Source organism: Haliotis cracherodii, unplaced genomic scaffold (assembly GCF_022045235.1).
Source record: "Haliotis cracherodii isolate W230 unplaced genomic scaffold, xgHalCrac1.p SCAF_12, whole genome shotgun sequence".
Lineage (NCBI taxonomy): Eukaryota > Metazoa > Mollusca > Gastropoda > Lepetellida > Haliotidae > Haliotis > Haliotis cracherodii.
The window spans coordinates 3,619,499-3,638,665 of NW_027266267.1; the positions used below are offsets into that span (position 1 = coordinate 3,619,499).

The 19,167-nt window shown below is 40.7% G+C and overlaps 1 protein-coding gene across 1 annotated transcript in view; it reads right to left on the bottom strand.

The window, feature by feature from the left end:
- The window catches only part of LOC139458089 (cell adhesion molecule CEACAM1-like), a 99,166-nt gene extending 80,560 nt beyond the window's left edge, over window positions 1-18,606 (bottom strand). The window contains exons 1-4 of the mRNA XM_071239396.1: window positions 18,537-18,606; window positions 18,035-18,373; window positions 17,303-17,599; window positions 15,328-15,594 (exon numbers count right to left, since the gene is read on the bottom strand). Coding sequence (XP_071095497.1) covers window positions 15,328-15,594; window positions 17,303-17,599; window positions 18,035-18,373; window positions 18,537-18,588 — 955 coding nt within the window. The 5' untranslated portion in view covers window positions 18,589-18,606. The remainder of the gene's footprint in view (window positions 1-15,327; window positions 15,595-17,302; window positions 17,600-18,034; window positions 18,374-18,536) is intronic.
- Window positions 18,607-19,167: the final 561 nt, after the last annotated feature.

The following is a 19,167-nucleotide window of genomic DNA, read 5'->3' on the forward strand; positions in this document are numbered from 1 at the left end:
CCTGACCATCTAATCCCATTAGTCACCTGTTACGAAAAACGTAGTCGCCTTTTACGGCAAGCATGGGTTGCTGAAGACCTGTTCTACCCCGGATCTTGATGTGTCTGAAGTGGGCATAACCATGTATTTCTTGCCACAAGGACATGTCACAAACAGCACAACATCAGCAACCATCAGCAGGGTTTTACCGGACAGATAACGGTGCGTCCTGTCTGTGTACACTTTGGGAAAATAGATATGGTTAGCGTTGCGAGTCCTGTGAGATAGAAAAGTATTGGAGTTTGAATCATGAAGTTTGTCAAAACTGTAGATTGCATGTAACATTGAACCCTCATCTACAGCAGGCTTAAGGCTTCTGACCATGTTCAATGATTATTATTGTTAAAAAGTGGCACATGTTGACAGCTTTGGGCCCCTATTTTCATACTTCGGACTCCCTAAATGTGTTACTGAGAGTTCCTTGGACCCGAAAATTGATGTAGACCCATGTATATCACTGGGAATGATGTAATGTTACATGTATTTTACAGAATTTTATCACAACATTATTACTTGTTATCTGACAGTTGCCATGACAACCCAATATAGGTTGTACTTGACAAAGTGTAGAGGTCAGGTTTATGAAATCGAAAAGTGAAGAAATATGAGGAAGAAACCCTGTCAACGATTTCGCTTCGACAAAAGAATATTCAACAGTGTCGGTTTTGGTTTTGGTGGCGTAAGATATTTGAATTTCATGGCAACAAGTCATGAAATTGTGATAGCTGAAATATTTCCTGGTAGCACATGTGTCACTCTGACCTGGATTACACTGACTTAGTACAGGGTAAAGATAACACAGAGATACTACTCAATTGCTTGATTGTGTGACAGGCTTATTGAGAAACATGAGCTTATTGATCGGTTTTGTAGCCACAGAATTGTGAAATACATGTAACTATTGAGAACCTCCTCCATATTATGTGATGAATTTGCTTTTCTAAAATTGCTTTCAAATGATCAGGTGATTACCTAAAGGTAATAACGCATCAATGCACATCATAGTCTTGTGATAATGTTAGCATTTTCCAGTAATTCTGTGTGATCATCTTCACTTTACTGTGTAAAGATCCCAACACACTTGCAGTATATGTCCTTTACATGCGTTGTGAAATCATTGTGACTTGTCAATGGGTCACAGTGCCCATGATCCAAGGGAATTCACACACACTTTCAGTATATATCCCTAAAATGTGTTGTGAAATCATTGTAACTTGTCATTGGGTCACAGTGCCCATGATCCAAGGGAATTCACACACACTTTCAGTATATATACCTAAAATGTGTTGTGAAATCATTGTAACTTGTCATTGGGTCACAGTGCCAATCATCCAAGGGAATTCACACACCCTTTCAGTATAAATCCCTAAAATGTGTTGTGAGTTCATTGTAACTTGTCATTGGGTCACAGTGCCCATGAATCAAGGGAATTCACACACATTTTCAGTATATATCCCTAAAATGTGTTGTGAATTCATTGTAACTTGTCAATTGGTCGCAGTGCCAATGATCCAAGCAGAGCTCCAGATAAGCTTTTGGTGTTGTGGGTATTTTACCCATACATTTTAAAATCATTGGGTATCAGTAATTCTACCTGCGTATTCAAATTTCTGTTACCCACTAGTTTTTACACATGTGGGTATTTAAGTTAAATATTTAAAAACACTATTCATCTAGTCCCTGTAAACTGGTGTCGTGTGGGTTAGAGAGCTTTATAGGACTCAAAAATACCACGATACTTCCACAAGAAAGTGTGATGGCAAATGATCATGATGTAACTGTCATCGTGGAGTTTGGCAAGGTTGACGGAATGCCCCTTTATAATTTCAAAATAAGTTGCTGATTTGCTAATCGAATACGCAGGGTTACTTCACAATATTTTGATGATACGCACAAGTTTTATTTTTGTAGCGTATCTGTAATGTTCGTTGCGTATTTGATACGCTTGGATTATATTTTACTGTGTATTTCTGCATTTCTGATGCATATTTCACGCAGATACGCAGCTTATCTGGAGCTCTGTCCAAGGGAATTCACACACACTTTCAGTATATATCCCTAAAATGTGTTGTGAAATCATTGTGAACCAAAGAGACAACTTAATGGATCGGTTGATCAGATTCTGTGACATAGTTCCTTGCATGTCATCACACCCTGACGACGTGGATCATTACACACAATATCAATTGTTGAATTGTCTGTCCAGACTCGATTACTAACAGGATGTATAGTTGGGAATAGCCAGAATATTGCTGTGTGTGGCGTGAGACAACAAACACACACGCACACATGCATGCACATACTTGGGTTAGTGTCCAGGATTAACATATATAGTCTCTATAGTTGTTGACTGTTATTGATCTGCTATATTGATGACTGTTCAGTTTCCAAGGTCTGCTGCCTGCCTGCCTTTTGTACACTCACTGCTGGGGTATAAAATGTTGAATAGTGAAGGAGTTATGCAGAAGGCTGGCTATCTGCTTGTGAAGCAGTTTTGCTTCTGCCGCATGACATCAGCTCTAGCGTAAAAAGCTGCTCAGCATTGTGTATGAAAAGGACATTAAATTACCTAATTTTGCAAAGGTATACTGCATGGCCGTGAGTGAATGTTGTTTAATGTTGCAGTTAGCAATATTTCATGTCACCGTAGTCACTGTATTAAGCACCTTGTTCCAATAAGCACCCCCTGACCAATTTTCCTATATTATATGAAACCATGATATATAAGAAAGATTTACTGAGGCTGTGAAGATCCCAGTTTGAATAGGCTTTCAGCAACCCATGCTTGCCGTAAAAAACGACTATGCTCATCATAAGAGGCGACAAATGGGATCGGGTGGTCAGACTCGCTGACTTGGTTGATGCATGTCATCGTATCCCACTTGCTTAGATGGGAGCTCATGATATCAATATCAATCACTGGATTGTCTGGTCCAGACTCGATTATGTACAGACCGCCATCATATAGCTGGAATATTGCTAAATGCGGCGTTTAACATCAAACCAGAAAACCAAATAAACAAAACTGAGGCATTGAATCATGTAACTCTGTTGAAGGCAACATTTTTTTCCATAATCAAAAGAAATCTCTTCCAAAATCAGAGGTCATTGTATGACTTAAACTATGAGCATGTGTATGAGTCACTATCATATAATGATGATACCAGGTGTTCACAAAAGGGGGAGCATGTCCTGAAGCCATATTCATGTAGGTCTGTATCGGCCAGTTTTTGGGAGGTCGGGTAGCCTAGTGGTAAAAGCGTTCGATTATCACACCGAAGACCCGGGTTCGATTCCTGACATGGGTACAATGTGTGAATCCCATTTTTGGTGTCCCCGCCGTAATATTGCTGGAATATTGCTAAAAGCGGCATAAAACCCTACTCACTCACTCACGCACCCTGCCAGTTTGTCAGGTCTTACAAACAAAAAATGGACATGAGACACAATTTGCTCAAGCATTAATTTTTATTAATATTTTTTTTAAACAAGCAAATGCAAAGTAAAACTCTTCATAAAATACAATAAAAAACAACGTATGAAGTACAAGATGTGATACTAGTGACACTATGCAATGTGCAAAGACATTACTAGGTGGTAATAAAATATACAAACCAGTTAATAATACTGTTAGAAGCATAATATGAGTCCCTGAACTTGTTTGGTAGATGAATGCATGTGATGAAAACGTAATCCTATTTTGGATATACAGTAGAGTTTTAGTTTCCTTCAGGTGATGTATTCACATGGAAAATATTTACAATTTTACTTGAACAAAATTATTTCTTTTCTACTGTACATATGTATTTGTGCATATAACACCAACGTCTAAAATTTATACTGAACTGCAAAATATTTGTCCAAACACTGTGAACATACTTTGAGACATATTAAAAAGATGAAACTTGCGACAACTGATCATAATATTACATTTACATACATTTTACCAGATATAAATGCACCATGTAAATAAATTTAACACCAACATGATCAAATGTAAATACATTTAACACCAACATGATCAAATGTATATACATTTAACACCAACATGATCAAAGTGAAATGCATGTAACACCGATGTGATCAAATGTAAATGCATTTAACACCCATCATGATCAAACAAATGCATATAACACCACTATGATCAAACAGAAATGCATTTCACACCAACATGATAAAACTTAAATGCATATAACACCATCATGATCAAACAAATGCATGTAACACCAATGTGATTAAATGGAAATACATGCAACACCAATGAGATCAAACTGTAATGCATGCAACATCAACATGATCAAACTGAAATGCATGCAACACCAACGTGATCAAACTGAATTGCATGCAAAACCAACGTGATCAAACTGAAATGCAAGTAACACCATTGTGATCAAACAAATGCATGTAAAACCAACATGATTAAATGGAAATACATGTAACACCGAGATCAAACTGTAATGCATGCAACACCAACGTGATCAAACTGAAATGCATGCAACACCAACGTGATCAAACTGAAATGAATGCAACACCAACGCGATCAAACTGAAATGCATGCAGCACCAACGTGATCAAACTGAAATGCACGCAACACCAACGCGATCAAACTGAAATGCACACAACACCAACGTGATCAAACTGAAATGCACGCAACACCAACGCGATCAAACTGAAATGTACGCAACACCAACGTGATCAAACTGAAATGCATGCAACACCAACGCGATCAAACTGAAATGCATGCAACACCAACGCGATCAAACTGAAATGCATGCAACACCAACGCGATCAAACTGAAATGCACGCAACACCAACGCGATCAAACTGAAATGTACGCAACACCAACGCGATCAAACTGAAATGCATGCAACAGCAACGCGATCAAACTGAAATGCATGCAACACCAACGCGATCAAATGGAAATACAGGTAACAAAACATGAACATACTTTTTAACATTAATATTTACAATTTAACTTGTAACAAAATAATTGCTTTTAAAATGTACAAATTGTAACATTCATCGGTGCATGTAACAACATGGTCACACAGTTAAATATATAAATGCATTTTAACTCCAACGTGATCAGCCTCGTAATTCATTGTGCGTATGGTGACCATCATTTACAAACAAACACGGTTACACATGACTAGCAGCAAAGTATGATGCCACAGAATATAATTCCATGGATGATATGAAACCGTGTCCATACATAAAGAGATGGCAGGCATTTCAAAACTTGAAAACAATATTTCACATAGATCCTAATAAGTGAGGGGATAAAATACAATATTTTGGCGTCAATCTACATCACTACAGGAATATCTGTATGTTTGAGTATTTACGGTATAGAAAGGTACCATGTTCCAATAGGTGGAAAGTTGTTCAATAAGGCACATTAATGTAATATAGTAATAATTAAACACAAGACCTCAGTACATATCAGTACCGACTTTCCCTTAATAACACATACATGTTACATTACGGACTATTGCTGAGTGCGACGTTAAACAACAAACTTAACACATTGCTGTTTGTTTGTTCATTACCGCCGCACTCAGCAATATTCCAGCTATATGAAGGCGGTCTGTAAATAATCGAGGTCTTTGATTGGGATACGATGACATGCATGAACGAAGTCGGTGAGCCTTACATCCCGATTTGGGGCGGTCGGGTACCCTAGTGGTTAAAGCGTTCGCTCGTCACGCCGAAGACCCGGGTTCGATTCCCGACATGGGTACAATGTGTGAAGCCCATTTGTGGTGTCCCCTGCCGTGATGTTGCTGGAATATTGCTAAATGCGGCGTAAAACCATACTCACTCACCCACTACATCCCGATTCCGTTAGTGGCCTCACGGTCCAGGGTAGAACATGTCTTCAGCTACCCATACTTGCCGTTAAAGGCGACTAACGAGATCGGGTTGTCAGGCTCGCTGACTTCGGTAGATGCATGTCATCGTATCCCAATTGCGTGGATCAATGCTCATGATCTCAATCACTGGATTGTCTGGTCCAGGCTCGATTATTTACAGACCGCCGTCATGTAGCTGAAATATTGCTGAGTGCGGCGGTAATGAACAAACAAACGACAAGCATGGGTTAACCATGGTCTCCATTTAGTACATTGCTATGTTTCTGTGTCCGAGTTGTAGCCACATGGCACCCCTGCGTGGATTACAAAACAAAGTCACAAGATGGATATCTATAGATACGGTAATATTAAACATATGGTGTCATACCGACTTTGTGAATTTCGCAGTTGGTCACCACATGGAAGATCCAAGAAGGGTGGCTGAAAGGTCCTAAGCCCAAATACGAAGGATATATAGCACACCATTAACTGTTTGCATGTGTTAAGTACAATGCTGTCGATACTTATGCATAAAAAAAATAATCAGACGAATGGCCAAATATTATGTTGTTATTCTTAATAACATAACACTTGAACCACTTGATATGAAGCGGGGGCGGTCGGGTAACCTAGTTGTTAAAGCGTTCGCTCGTCACGCCGAAGACCCGGGTTCGATTCCAGACATGAGTATATGTGTGAAGACCATTTAAGGTGTCCCTCGCCGTGATATTGCTGGGATATTGCTAAAAGCGGCGTAAAACCATACTCGCACACAAATAAGAAGCAGTTGCTTTTCCCCCCGCTAGTATTAATACATTTTACTATAAATCTCAACACGCAGTTTGGAAATGAATTGTTAGAACGGTCTTGATGCACAGAATACAATATTTGTTTTCCTTGTCGCCGTTAAAATACAAACTATTGTTAAACAATATTCGATCATTTTCTCATCCAATAACCCGGTAGTATGTGAAAATTGTGCTTACAATGATTAAAGAAAGATAACACCGTATTGTGAGATTATTTCATGTTACTAATGTAGTCGAAATATAACCACTTTTTCAACGTACGTACTTGTACCGTAACCGTTGTAACGAACTCTTTCTGTCAATACAAAATAACGAATTTAGACAAGGATTCCGTAAGTGTGGTTATTCATTAACCATATTTAGCTTCATTCGTCCGGGTAGAATAGATATTCAGCAACCCATACTTACCGTAGTTCTTCATTTACACCTGACTGCATGGGTTTTATATGACGGCGGTCTGTAAATAATCGAGTCTGGACCAGACAATCAAGTGATTAAGATCACGAGCATCGATCCACGCAATTCGGATCAATGACATGCATCAACCAAGTCAGCGAGCCTGACCACCCGATCCCCTTACGACAAGCATCGTGCAAACAGTTTTGTGATTGGGAAATGTTAAATTTTGTCTTCAACAGAGCACAAGATTAGACATCATCATCGCCTTGATGCCATTTAATTAGACTTCCTCCCAAACGTCAGACCTTCATTGTTCTGAAAGTTTAACAAACTTCATAGGCAACTTTAACTTTTCTCTTTAAAACTACTGACGTAAAGTTGATGTACATTTCGTCATGGATTTCAAGGAAACGCACATTGTGAAACAGTTAAGCCCCTATCTCACATACACGATTTAAGAAAAGTTGTAAAATCGTGTTGATTCCTGCTCGACCTTGTGGTTTATGCAACTTTCTTAACCAAACACGACCTTCATACGACCCTCACACGACCCTCCCACGACCCTCCCACGACCTTCATACGACCGTCATAAGATATTCATACGATAGAACACGATTTAACCTCAGTTAACACGACCCCAATACGACTGTCATGCGACGCCCATACTACTTAACACGAATCAACACGACGGCCATACGATTAAACCCGAATCATTACGATGTCCATACGTCTACAAAAATAAACACGATCTCCATACGACTGAGCAAGACCTTCATACGACATATTTTTGTTTATTTTGGTCACGTGGGTCATGTATTATATAAGCTGCATTGCAACAGCATTTCTGTGCCAGTCTTCAACATGTTCAACAACGAACAAGACCCGCAAGAAGCAGCTTTGGAGGAGGAAGTACTTCTGGTAGCCATGGCTTTGATGGTGAGGGGTAGGAGGCAGCGTAGGCGTCGCAGAGTGAGGAACAGGAAGAGATTCTGGGTTCGACCATTGTTTTTGAGCTTCCGTTTCGGCCGCCTGAGGTTTGGCATGGCTGTAGAATGAGCTTTCATTTTCAGGGTGTTTCCCACGTTCTCACTCAGTCACGTGAGGGGCTCTTCCGGTCGTATGACAAACATGGATTTCGTGTTCAGGCGTATGAAAGTCGTGTTGAATCGTGTTAAAACGTATAAAGGCCGTATGAGTTTCTTACGCGACTGAACACGATCTTTATACGACTGAACACGATCTTAATACGACTGAACACGATCTTCATACGATTGAAAATGACTGTCATACGACTGAAGACGACTTTTCAGCTCCGCTTAAATCGTGTTATAAATTTTTGCATTGCAAAAATATATAATACGATTTAAGCCGAGCTGCGACGTCCATACGACCGCTAGCGACCGACCACGAATGAACAGGAATGAGTGCGCGACCTTCATACGTTCTAACACGATTTAAGGAAAAACGTTAAATCGTGTTCATTCTTGTTCAGATTCGTGAATTTGAGATAGGGGCTTTACTGCATAACGCTTATGCTAGGTTTGAGTAATAAGAACCCACAATGCACATGTTTCACATTATTCCAGAGCACGAATTTCGTAATCAATAAACAAACCATAGAAATCCTCAAGTTGTCCCAACCTTTTTTCTCTACCAGCAGTTGTCGTCCTCCTCAACCTCCCAGATCCTGTCCGGCAGCTGTGGCCCCGGGGTGAGGAAGAAGTCTATCTCCTCATACACCACGGGCTCCTCCCTGCTGTGTATGATGGGCATACCGTCAACCAGGGTGGGCTGGGCAAGGTCAAGGTCGGCGTACATGAGTCCATCTTCGTTCTGAAAGTTTAACTATGTCATGAGTATTTTTAGTTGAAGACTAAGCTTTCAATTCATTAACATTTCTATCAGCAACAATTTACGAATTCATAAAAAAAAAACATTATCATCCACAGTTAATATAAAATGTCAACGCCAGAGATTAAACAGTCTCGGTTATTCTTCGGAACAGATACAACTAGGCGTAAAAATAACTCTGCAAATTATAGGAGTGGTTCACTGAAACTCATTGTTCACGAAAAGGGTAAGAATGTCCTGCCCTACCGGTAGCACCGACCACTCACAATGTGCTTAAGAAAGGATGTGTTTCTTACCTGACACAGGACACAAGTAATGGCAGCCGACCGCGGCAGTTTTAAAGTAAACCATCTTAGAAAGTACATTTCTTTTGGTTCGACCCCATCATGAGTTAAAAGAAGGCTGCTGCAGCACGGTTTAAGCGTATAAAGACCACACATCAAAGTAAGAAATGTAAATAGATTATCAACCATTGATACGCACACACCCCCACCCCCATGTAAAATTGCTGCATGCATGATAACTTAGTGGGCTGGCACTATGAAACCGGTATAAGTCCGGTTTAATATAATAGCCTCAAAACCACACATACGAGTCCAGTACTCTTCAGCGCGATGTTAAAATCAATTTCATCTCACCTAACGGAGAACCTATTGAATGACCTGTTCTGAACTCACCCGTTTTCCGCAGTTGTTGGTAACGCCTGGGGTGTGGTCCGAGTTGTTGATCAGAACCATTCTCTCATTCTGGATCAATTAAAACATGTTCTCATTGTAATCATTAACACACCGATATACTAATATTCTTTATGATAACGAACTAAACATTTTCAAATGTATGAGAATATTATACAGTACGTGTGATACCGGTTTTGGATTAACAACTAGGGATTAACGCCCTCCATTTTATGTAACTCCCGCCCACTACACCCCACCCACCCAAATACACGTAAGACGTGACCCACCTCCCTCTAACAAATGATCAGTCCGTAAATAATGTTCAGGTTTAGAGCAAAATAGTGCCAAATGTTATACACTGGCCTGTAAATACTTGAGCCTGAACCAGACAATCCAGTGACTGATGTTGTGAGCAACAATCCACGGCGTCCGGGGATGATCGCCCGACCCTGACCACCAGATTGATTAAGTCACCTGGAAACGTGCGTGCGTGATACAAACTCACCGAGGATCGTGCGCCGTACATCCAGTTCTTAAACTGTCTTGGTGAGTCCAACTTGACTTGCTCATACACATCAGACACTGCGGAGTGAATACCAATGAGTGAGTGAGGGGAAGTTGGGAGTATGAAATATTCGAGCTACATTACTGCGACCTGTAAATAATCAAGTTTGGAAAACGCAATCCAGTGTTAGACAAAATGAACAACATTCAGTATATTGCCATCGGATCCTCAATAGTTGGCGAAACTACGCTGCTCGAAGAATGCCCCCGAAAAGGTCACCTCGTGCTCGTGCACAATACGGCAAGTGAAGATTTACAGAATATGAATTATCAGATGAAGTAGATATTCCTCGGAGGTATAGATTATGACTACCTTCACGTCCCGCCCTTCTCCTTTTTTTCACCTTGGAATAGAGATCTGTAGGATAAATAAACACCAAATAAACGTTAGTTCCAGTTTCCTCTTCTGAGCATTAGTATTTGATAACAAACTTTGTCGACATTTGTTGGTACAGTCGTGCTTGGAGTCTGTTCCAAAAGTAACATTTCTCTCTCTTTTTTAATGGGCAATCCAGAAGTTGGTTAGCTTATAAGAAAGTGTACAACTTTATGGATATTATTATTATTTATTGTATTGGCAACGTATGGATGTACGTATCAAGCTGGAATGACGCCATATATACCGTTGTTCTCGACATACACGATCTGGAATAGGGACAAATTGCGGACATTCGACCAAAGGTCATTGTCACAATGAGTCGCGTCATCGTGAAAATCAAGCGGAATATAAAGCCAGAAAGCAAAGCTTAGACTGAGTGGGAGGAAGGGCAGTGCTGGGACTGTTCCTAGTTTCGCATGCAAAACAAACATGATTCAAGATAAACTTTGATATTCGGTACAGCCATAACACTTCTCGTAATCAAAACAAGTAAAAACATGTACTCATGCGTGTATACACTCCTGTTTGATTGTGAATTAGGAAATAATTTTGCAACTGCTGTGCAAATATATGACTCCTATGTGTCAAATATTGCCATGACAGATGCTGGTTGACACCCAGTAGTCAGTCAACTTCTCATATGATCATAAGTAGTTGAGGATATTCAGAAATAGGAAGATCCGGGGTAAAATATATCTTCAGCAACCCATGCTTGCCATAAAAGGCGACTATTACTGAGTGCGTCGTTAAAAAACAAACAACAACAGAAAAGTGAAGATTATTTTGAAATAAATGAATGTTTTGCCTTAGAACTGCATCAGCTGTCAAACTGTCATTCATTCATGCGAGAGGGTAGTGTGAACGAGTCTGCTCAGATCTACCTTGTGGCTCCTAGAGATCAACCCAAACATGATTTTGTTTAACATTCAAAGTACGAAACAATGGTTGCCACAATTGTTCTCCCACAGAAAAAAATATGTATCTAGCCAACGCGGTAGATAAAAGGCATTCATTGATTTGTGAATAAGGACTTCATTGGTAGTAAGCATGCTTTCTAAGGAGCTGAGAATAAAAAATCGAGTTCACACTGATCTATTGACAGGGGTAATAATGTAGTTCTCTAGCATGCTTTAGGGTGTGGAGTTGGCGCATTGTTAATGTACATAATGTTATTATTACAGATGTCGGATACTCTTTCCATAAGAGAGAATGTGTGAGTATAATATTGCGCCGCTTTTCGCAATATTCCAGCAATATCAAGGCGGGGGACACGGAAAAAGGGCTTCACACATTGTACACGTGTGGGTATTGGAACCCGGGTCTTCGGTGTAACGACCCAACGCTTTAACCACTAGGCTACCCCACCGCCCCTTATCGTAAATATACATAAACTTATTACAGATGTCGATACTGTTTCCCGAAGAAGAGGAAGGGGACTGTACAGGGAAATTGTACGTTTCATACAAATATTTGAATCCCACTAAGCAAAAGATTTAATTGCAGCATTACATAAATATTTTCTCTGTTTGAACTCGTCACCTATAAAGTAGGAAGTATTTATGGAATGAAAAGAAACACATATTTATCATTTGGCGGAAAGTGAGAATAACAACGAAATTGTGATACCAGCTTTAAAGGGCCGCGGGTGGTTGCAATATGTCAAGAATGTACCCGACAGTGTGTAGCTTTGCATGATGAAATTCACAAACTGTTCGCCTGCCCAAGATTGGTCTATCACAATACTCTGTATCTAGTATTCACTCATTGCCGTCACAGAAACATTTATTCAATCAGATTGTTTCAATAGTTTCAAGCTTTTAAAAGAACAGATTGGTATTAATTTGTTAAATGGTATACAACCTTCCATATTGATTCTCTCTTGGCAAAGAGTTACACACATATTTAGAATTGTGCCTGTGTTTTGTTCAACTTCCGCATGAAACTACGACCCGGGCGATGGAAGTCCAAACTTTAGAGGTTAACCGTCACTCAGCGACGACTATGGATTTAATCAAATTACGAAATATGATCCCTTGTTGTCAAAATTTTTCGTTTCTGATATCTTGGTGTGTTATGTCGCCAACACCATAAGGCCGCCACCACGACGATGCGATCAGTGACAGGTCGTGACAGGTCGTATTGATTATCTGTAAAGGGAGCTTGCAGTTACAATTCACGTATGCCGTTATACAGTTTATTATCTGAAGTCTCTACGTTCTCAACTTTATAAGACAGACTGTGGTGTACAACACAAATGGTGTCCATCTCTTTCCAACTGTTTGATTTATGTACAGACGTGGTAGTCAGAAACGATTACAAACAGCCGTCGTTGTATCATGGTACAGGTGTAGTATCTACGAACAACAGCCTACGTACGCCGTTGTTGTATCATGGTACACGGTGTAGTATCTACGAACAACAGCCTACGTACACCGTCGTTGTATCATGGTACACGATGTAACATCTACCAACAACAGCCTACGTACGCCGTCGTTGTATCATGGTACACGGTGTCGCATCTACCAACAACAGCCTACGTACGCCGTCGTTGTATCATGGTACACGGTGTCGCATCTACGAACGCCAGCCAGCATACGCCGTCGGTGTACCATGGTACACCTCACCCGTGAAGATCTGGGGTAGATTAGGTCTTCAGCAAACCATGCTTGCCGTAATAGGTGACTATGCTTGTAAGAGGTGGTCAGGTTCGCTGCCTTGGTTGATGCATGTCATTGCATCCCGATTGCGTAGATCGATGCACATGATGTCATTCACTGGATTGTCTGGTCCAGACTCGATTTTTTTACCGGCCGGCGTCATACAGCTGGAATATTGCTGAGTGCAGTGCTAAACAACACAGCAAAACTGTGCAAAGGTGCGTCCTTTAGGCACGCCAGAAACCTATGATTTGTGGGCTCGAATCACGGTTCGCCCCAATTATGTTTCTAGGTGTGTCAGCACCATAACCCTGCTCATGGGTTTCACCGAAGCGGTAAACATCTGAGACCTGCATCACTTGGGGCTTTCCTCCCACATTAAGCTGACACGCCGCGATATAACTGTAATACTTTCAAAAGGGGTGTCAAACCCAACTCACTTACTCATGCGCTCTATACAAACTATAGCATAGAGAAGCTGGCAGTGATAGTGTTCTTGGAGCAAGAGGATATATGGATGTGATATGAAAGAGGCGGGCGTTAGCGTGCAGACATCTCCACAGAAGTGAAGTAATGAAGTTCAAAGAGTAGTAGTGGAAGGAGTTATATTTCTGTGTTCTCAGCAGCCCAAGCTCGGCAGATCACAATGAATTTGTCAGTGTATCAGAGACTATGCTTTGTTTTATGTACTCACGACTGGGGTCTTGCTGGAGTTGGTCTTCTTTGTCTGCACCGACTCTGATGGGAGAAAACATTGAGGAGATTAGTTGACAGTCTGGGGAAGACTTTATGTTGTATTTGGCGTGTTCTTTCTAAGATAATAACATCAAGTACTTTTAAACGTGGGGCCACGTGGTACAAGCCTTAGTTGATCACACAGAACACCCAGGTTCGATACCATATAAGTACCATTTGCTGAACCCTTTCTGGTGTTCTCCGCCTTGCAGATTGCCGACAGCGGTGTAATACCCTACTCACACACTCACAAGTACCTATGATAATATTCTTACCTGTACGGTCGCTTTCCTGAAATGTAGACGTCACAATTATCTTGTTAATCTCCACATCTATAGTAATTGAAATGCGACATCTTGGTACTGATTTTGTCTGTTAACTCTCGAACATGACATAACATAATATGTTACTTTTGTGCACACAGCGTCGCTTAGAACGGATGTAGAATTGTTGATACGATGTCAAGTATTCAATCCCATTCTGACATGACATTACCTTTCTTGGCTTTGTGTCTGTACAGAAGGATGGCGAGGAACACAGCGACGAGAACAACGAGGACCGAGCAGATAACAGCTGTAGACACGACGTTGGAGACGCCAGGTTCAGCTGCTTAAAAATAAGAAGATGTATTGTAAATATTGCACTATGTACGTCTCGGGATCCACAATTTAATATTATGGGTGTAGTTAGGTGGGGTGAGGGACATTTCTGGATTGCTGTTACAGATTAAATATTCTTTCGGTCACTGCTTCAAAACGTTGAATTGAACTTTGCTTGGCATAAAACCTGCGGACCTTTACTTATCTTGAACAAATTACGTTTAAACAACTCCAAGAACCCCTCCATCCCTCCCCGCCCCATAGTTTTGTTACTTACTAGGTACAGTCACAACAACAGCACGACTGTCTACGTGGCCTACAGTGTTCTCAGCTCTGCAGGAGTACGCGCCATGAAGGAAGACATCAAAATTCTCGATTGTGTGGATGCATTCGTAATATTGATGAGAAGTATGAATGGATTTTGAAAGAGTTTCACAAGTCATTGGTTACGTTTTGTTTGTCAATTCAGGTCTTAAATATACACTAGGTTTCGGATCACCGTCCACGACACAGAGAAAGGACACAGAGCCTAATTTTCTTGTAATATTGTTTATAGAAATATCAGAAACGTTTTTGACAGACGGAGGATCTGAATAGAAGAAATACATAACCATGTTGAAATCAGTTTCATTGGGACCGGTATTCAAATTAAATAACAGCTGCGCTATATTAATATATTCGATTTACCTGTCGCCCAACTTATCTGATAACTTAGTAAGGCAGATGTAGGGGAGATTAGATGTCAGGACAAATATGAAGTTCTTACACTGTATATCCAGCTTTAGGTTCCGAGACTTATTTCCATGTGTGTTGTTGACGTGACAGGTGTACAGATCAGACAGAGATTTGTTTACAGCTGGTATATACAATACAGCCTCACGAGGTCCCGAGGTCCCGCTCTGTCTGGTTGTGTCCAACCAGGCCACAGTGCAGGCGGGTTTACAGTCAGCAGAACATCTCACTGTGAGGGGGTCACCTTCTGTAGCAGTCACTGTGTCGTCCTTTTCGTTAAAACGTACCGTGTTTGGTCCATCTGAATATTAGAAATAATTAAAGAATTTTTACAATGCGATTATTGAGTTCGCTGTTGATTTCCTCATCCAAAACATTTACAGAACCACAACCTGGAGATAAAAGCCTGAGCTTTGTCTTAAACATTTATATTTAGATTAGTAACGTTGACTAAAGGATCTAATTAGGAGAAAGAAAAGCCAGTCATATTCTACCAAAATCAAGAATACTGTCTGCCCAGGTCCATCTGGAGTGTTTGCTAATAAGTTACAATTCTGCTGTCATTAACAGTGTAATATAACACTGTTAGCTTAAGGGCACTGTTGGTGTATGACAAATAGTTTGCTTCGTGATGTCAATTTAGAACCTTTCGGAAATGCCATTATCCCAATACAGTAAACTACGGTTATAACGAACTCAACGGGACCACTAACTTTAGTTCGTTATAACCGTAGTTCGTTATAAGCATATATACAGCATAACTACAGCAAATAGTCGGGACAAAAAAGTAAGTTCGTTATAAGCGTGTTCGTTATAAACGTAGTTTACTGTACATTATGCTGGTCGTAAGAGTGTATTAAATGACTGTGGTGGACAGATTTGGTTACTTGGTTGACTGCATGTCATCGTACGCCGATGACGACGATGTAGATAGTTCACAATATCAATAACTAAATCGTTTGGTCCAGACGCGATTATTAAAAGGCTGCTGTAATGTAGGTAGAATATGCTGAGTGCAACACTATACAAGCTAAACGTCTTTGTTCTGTATAGAGGATATTTAGCGGCCGTTGTGGGTCAATATCGGTTTTAACCACGTCAATGGATGAGATAAACAGCGTATTTAACCACCATTCTGATTTTGTGTGATTTCACTTCTCAAACTAAGTACTCGAACCATGTTCAGAGCCTAGCCACTTTCGTCAGGGTTCACATACAAGATCGGAAATATTTCAGACTTGAACGAAATACGAAATTTAGTAAGTACAGACTTTTCTTGTTGTAATGTTTTTTAATACATGCAAACTGAAGACACACATAAGACAATCTGTTAGCGCAAAGGAAAACTGGTGATGCAACCATGTGCAAACAGCTGATCAGTCACGTGTGAACATTTTGTAAGTATTATCAATACAAAAGGAACTGAACAGACTTGACAGAAAATATTTAGGGACAAACAAAAAGGCCAGACAACTATCAATTATCAAATGCCAAGTTTCTTTCAACAAAGTCAAGGGTCGCGACCCATTACACGAGCCTTTACCTTTTACCAGTGACGAGATTATCTGATAGGTGAGGTGAGGTGAAATGGAGTTTAACGTCACGTCCAAGATTAATGCACTTAAATAGCGACGTGCATGCACGTGTGTGTATGGCTGCTTGAACTAGTCCGGACTGATGCCGATTTATAGTGCTAGTCCTCTGAGGTACCATGCCGCAGTTTAACATGAAAACCCCACTCAGACACTGTATACTAACGCCTAGCCGACCAGTCCATGTCTCCGGCCCTTTCTGCCGAACGCCAGCCATGGTAACAACAAGTACCATCTTTTGACGCGGCCGTAGATAGAAACCCGCCCCGGGCGGACGCTCTACCACTAGACCACTGAGGCGGTGATTACCTAAAAGAGTGGCGATACCATTTCATGGGAACTGTGCGAAATTTATTTCACTACTTGATTCGACTATTTCACTGCCAGTTTTATAATAAATGAAGTTGTTCTACTCACACAGAGCATCCAGTACATGTTCGGCACTCCAGTCAGACACCAGCCCCTCCTCCACGGCCTGGCAGGTGTAGTTGTCTTCCTTCTCTCTGCTAATGTGTCTCACAGTGAGGTTCGGGCCATCTACAGGGACGTCTCCACCTCCCTGAATCTCCTCACTGTTCCTCCTCCAGGTGTAGTTCATGGTCAGTGGGGGGAGGTCCGGGGGCAGACTCCGGGAGGAGGAGGCGCATGTCAGGGTCACACTCCCACCTGATACAGCTGAGGCAGGTCCTGTGATGTTGGGTTGTGATGGATTCTCTGTAACATCAACATAGAAGTGGGCTTTCAGGAATGAGCCGTCACTAGTAAATGCCACAGCTGTGGTTGGTCCTGGCATGACTGGTGTCTCTATAGCAGAACAATACTCAACAAAAGCAAACATGTCGCATATCAATTTCTAACATCATAGAAAAAACACCATACACATACCGACGTTCACTGAGCGACATCATTAAAAACAATAATTCTTTAGATATGAATCCCCATATATGACAATAATGAATATATGCTTGTCACACTACCCTTGATACATCAATAGGGACAGTGCACTTAACGTTATACCAAAGCGATGATAGGTGTCTCAATATTTACATTTCTTGTTTTCAGAACAATTATGTTCACTAATTCATTGCAGAATCTCACATATCAGGGGTCAAAACGTGTTGTCCTATAAAGTGTTCATGAAGTACTCACGTGCAACAATCAGAAGCTTTTCACAACCAGGCACCCTCTGGGTGTCAAACTTGAGACACTCGTAGATACCGGCGTCCTCTGTGGTGACATTGTACAGTGTCAACCTGAACACTGATGAGGTGATGTTCCCTCGGACTCTGTATCTGTCTCTGTACCATGTACGGCTGTTGTTCACTATTGTAGTGTCCGTGTCAATAAGAAAGAGATATTCTGTGACATTGTTAACTTCCACGCCGACTTTGAACTCCCCGCCAGCCTGAGATACGTTGAGGGAGATGACTGCGTCATGACCAACATGTGTAACGACGTGGTCAGATGTTGCTGATACAGACACGAGGCCTGCAAATACAACAGGCAGCATATGTTCATAATATGATTAAACAACATGCATAATTGTAAATAACCTCTCACATACATAACATCATTCACTGTCAGCAATAATGTGGTTGTTAATAAATGTGTAAGAAGATTGGCTTCTATTGTTGTCCATGAAAATACATACCCAAAACAAATAGTCCCCGTGTAAAAAAATATATCAGACGCATGGACCTCATTGCGTGGTAGTGAGCGAACAGGTCCTAAATGTGTGTGTTATTGTCGGTTTCAATAGCTGCTGTCACCTACACGAGTTTTACATCGCAACACTTCCGTGTAGAATTAGGTCATATCGTCTGACACTCACACCTGGCCCAGATAGATTTCGACCCAAAGATGTCTTACTAAGTTATTGTACCATCACTATAAAGATACGTTTGATGGGAGTAAAACGTCAGAGTAAATCTCAAAACTATGTATTTTCTCTGGAGTAGTTTCAAGTGAATTTCGAGCACAGTCATGCAAACCGGGGCTACCCCCGGATCCAGCACACCACTTTACATCAATACACATAAAAAAGAAGAAAAAATATTCGCCCCCACAATAAACTGAATTATCCGAAATAAGAGACTTCAACTGATCGGTAGATTCAGTTGATACAAAAATCAATCTCTTGTAGCAAGAATCGTGGCAATCCTCCTAAAATATGAAATGTATTTTAATATTTGGAATACTATTTTCATGGTAGAATTATCATTTATTCTCTCATGACATAAACATGTCTCCTATCATTCGGGAATTTTTTGTACCTGATGCAA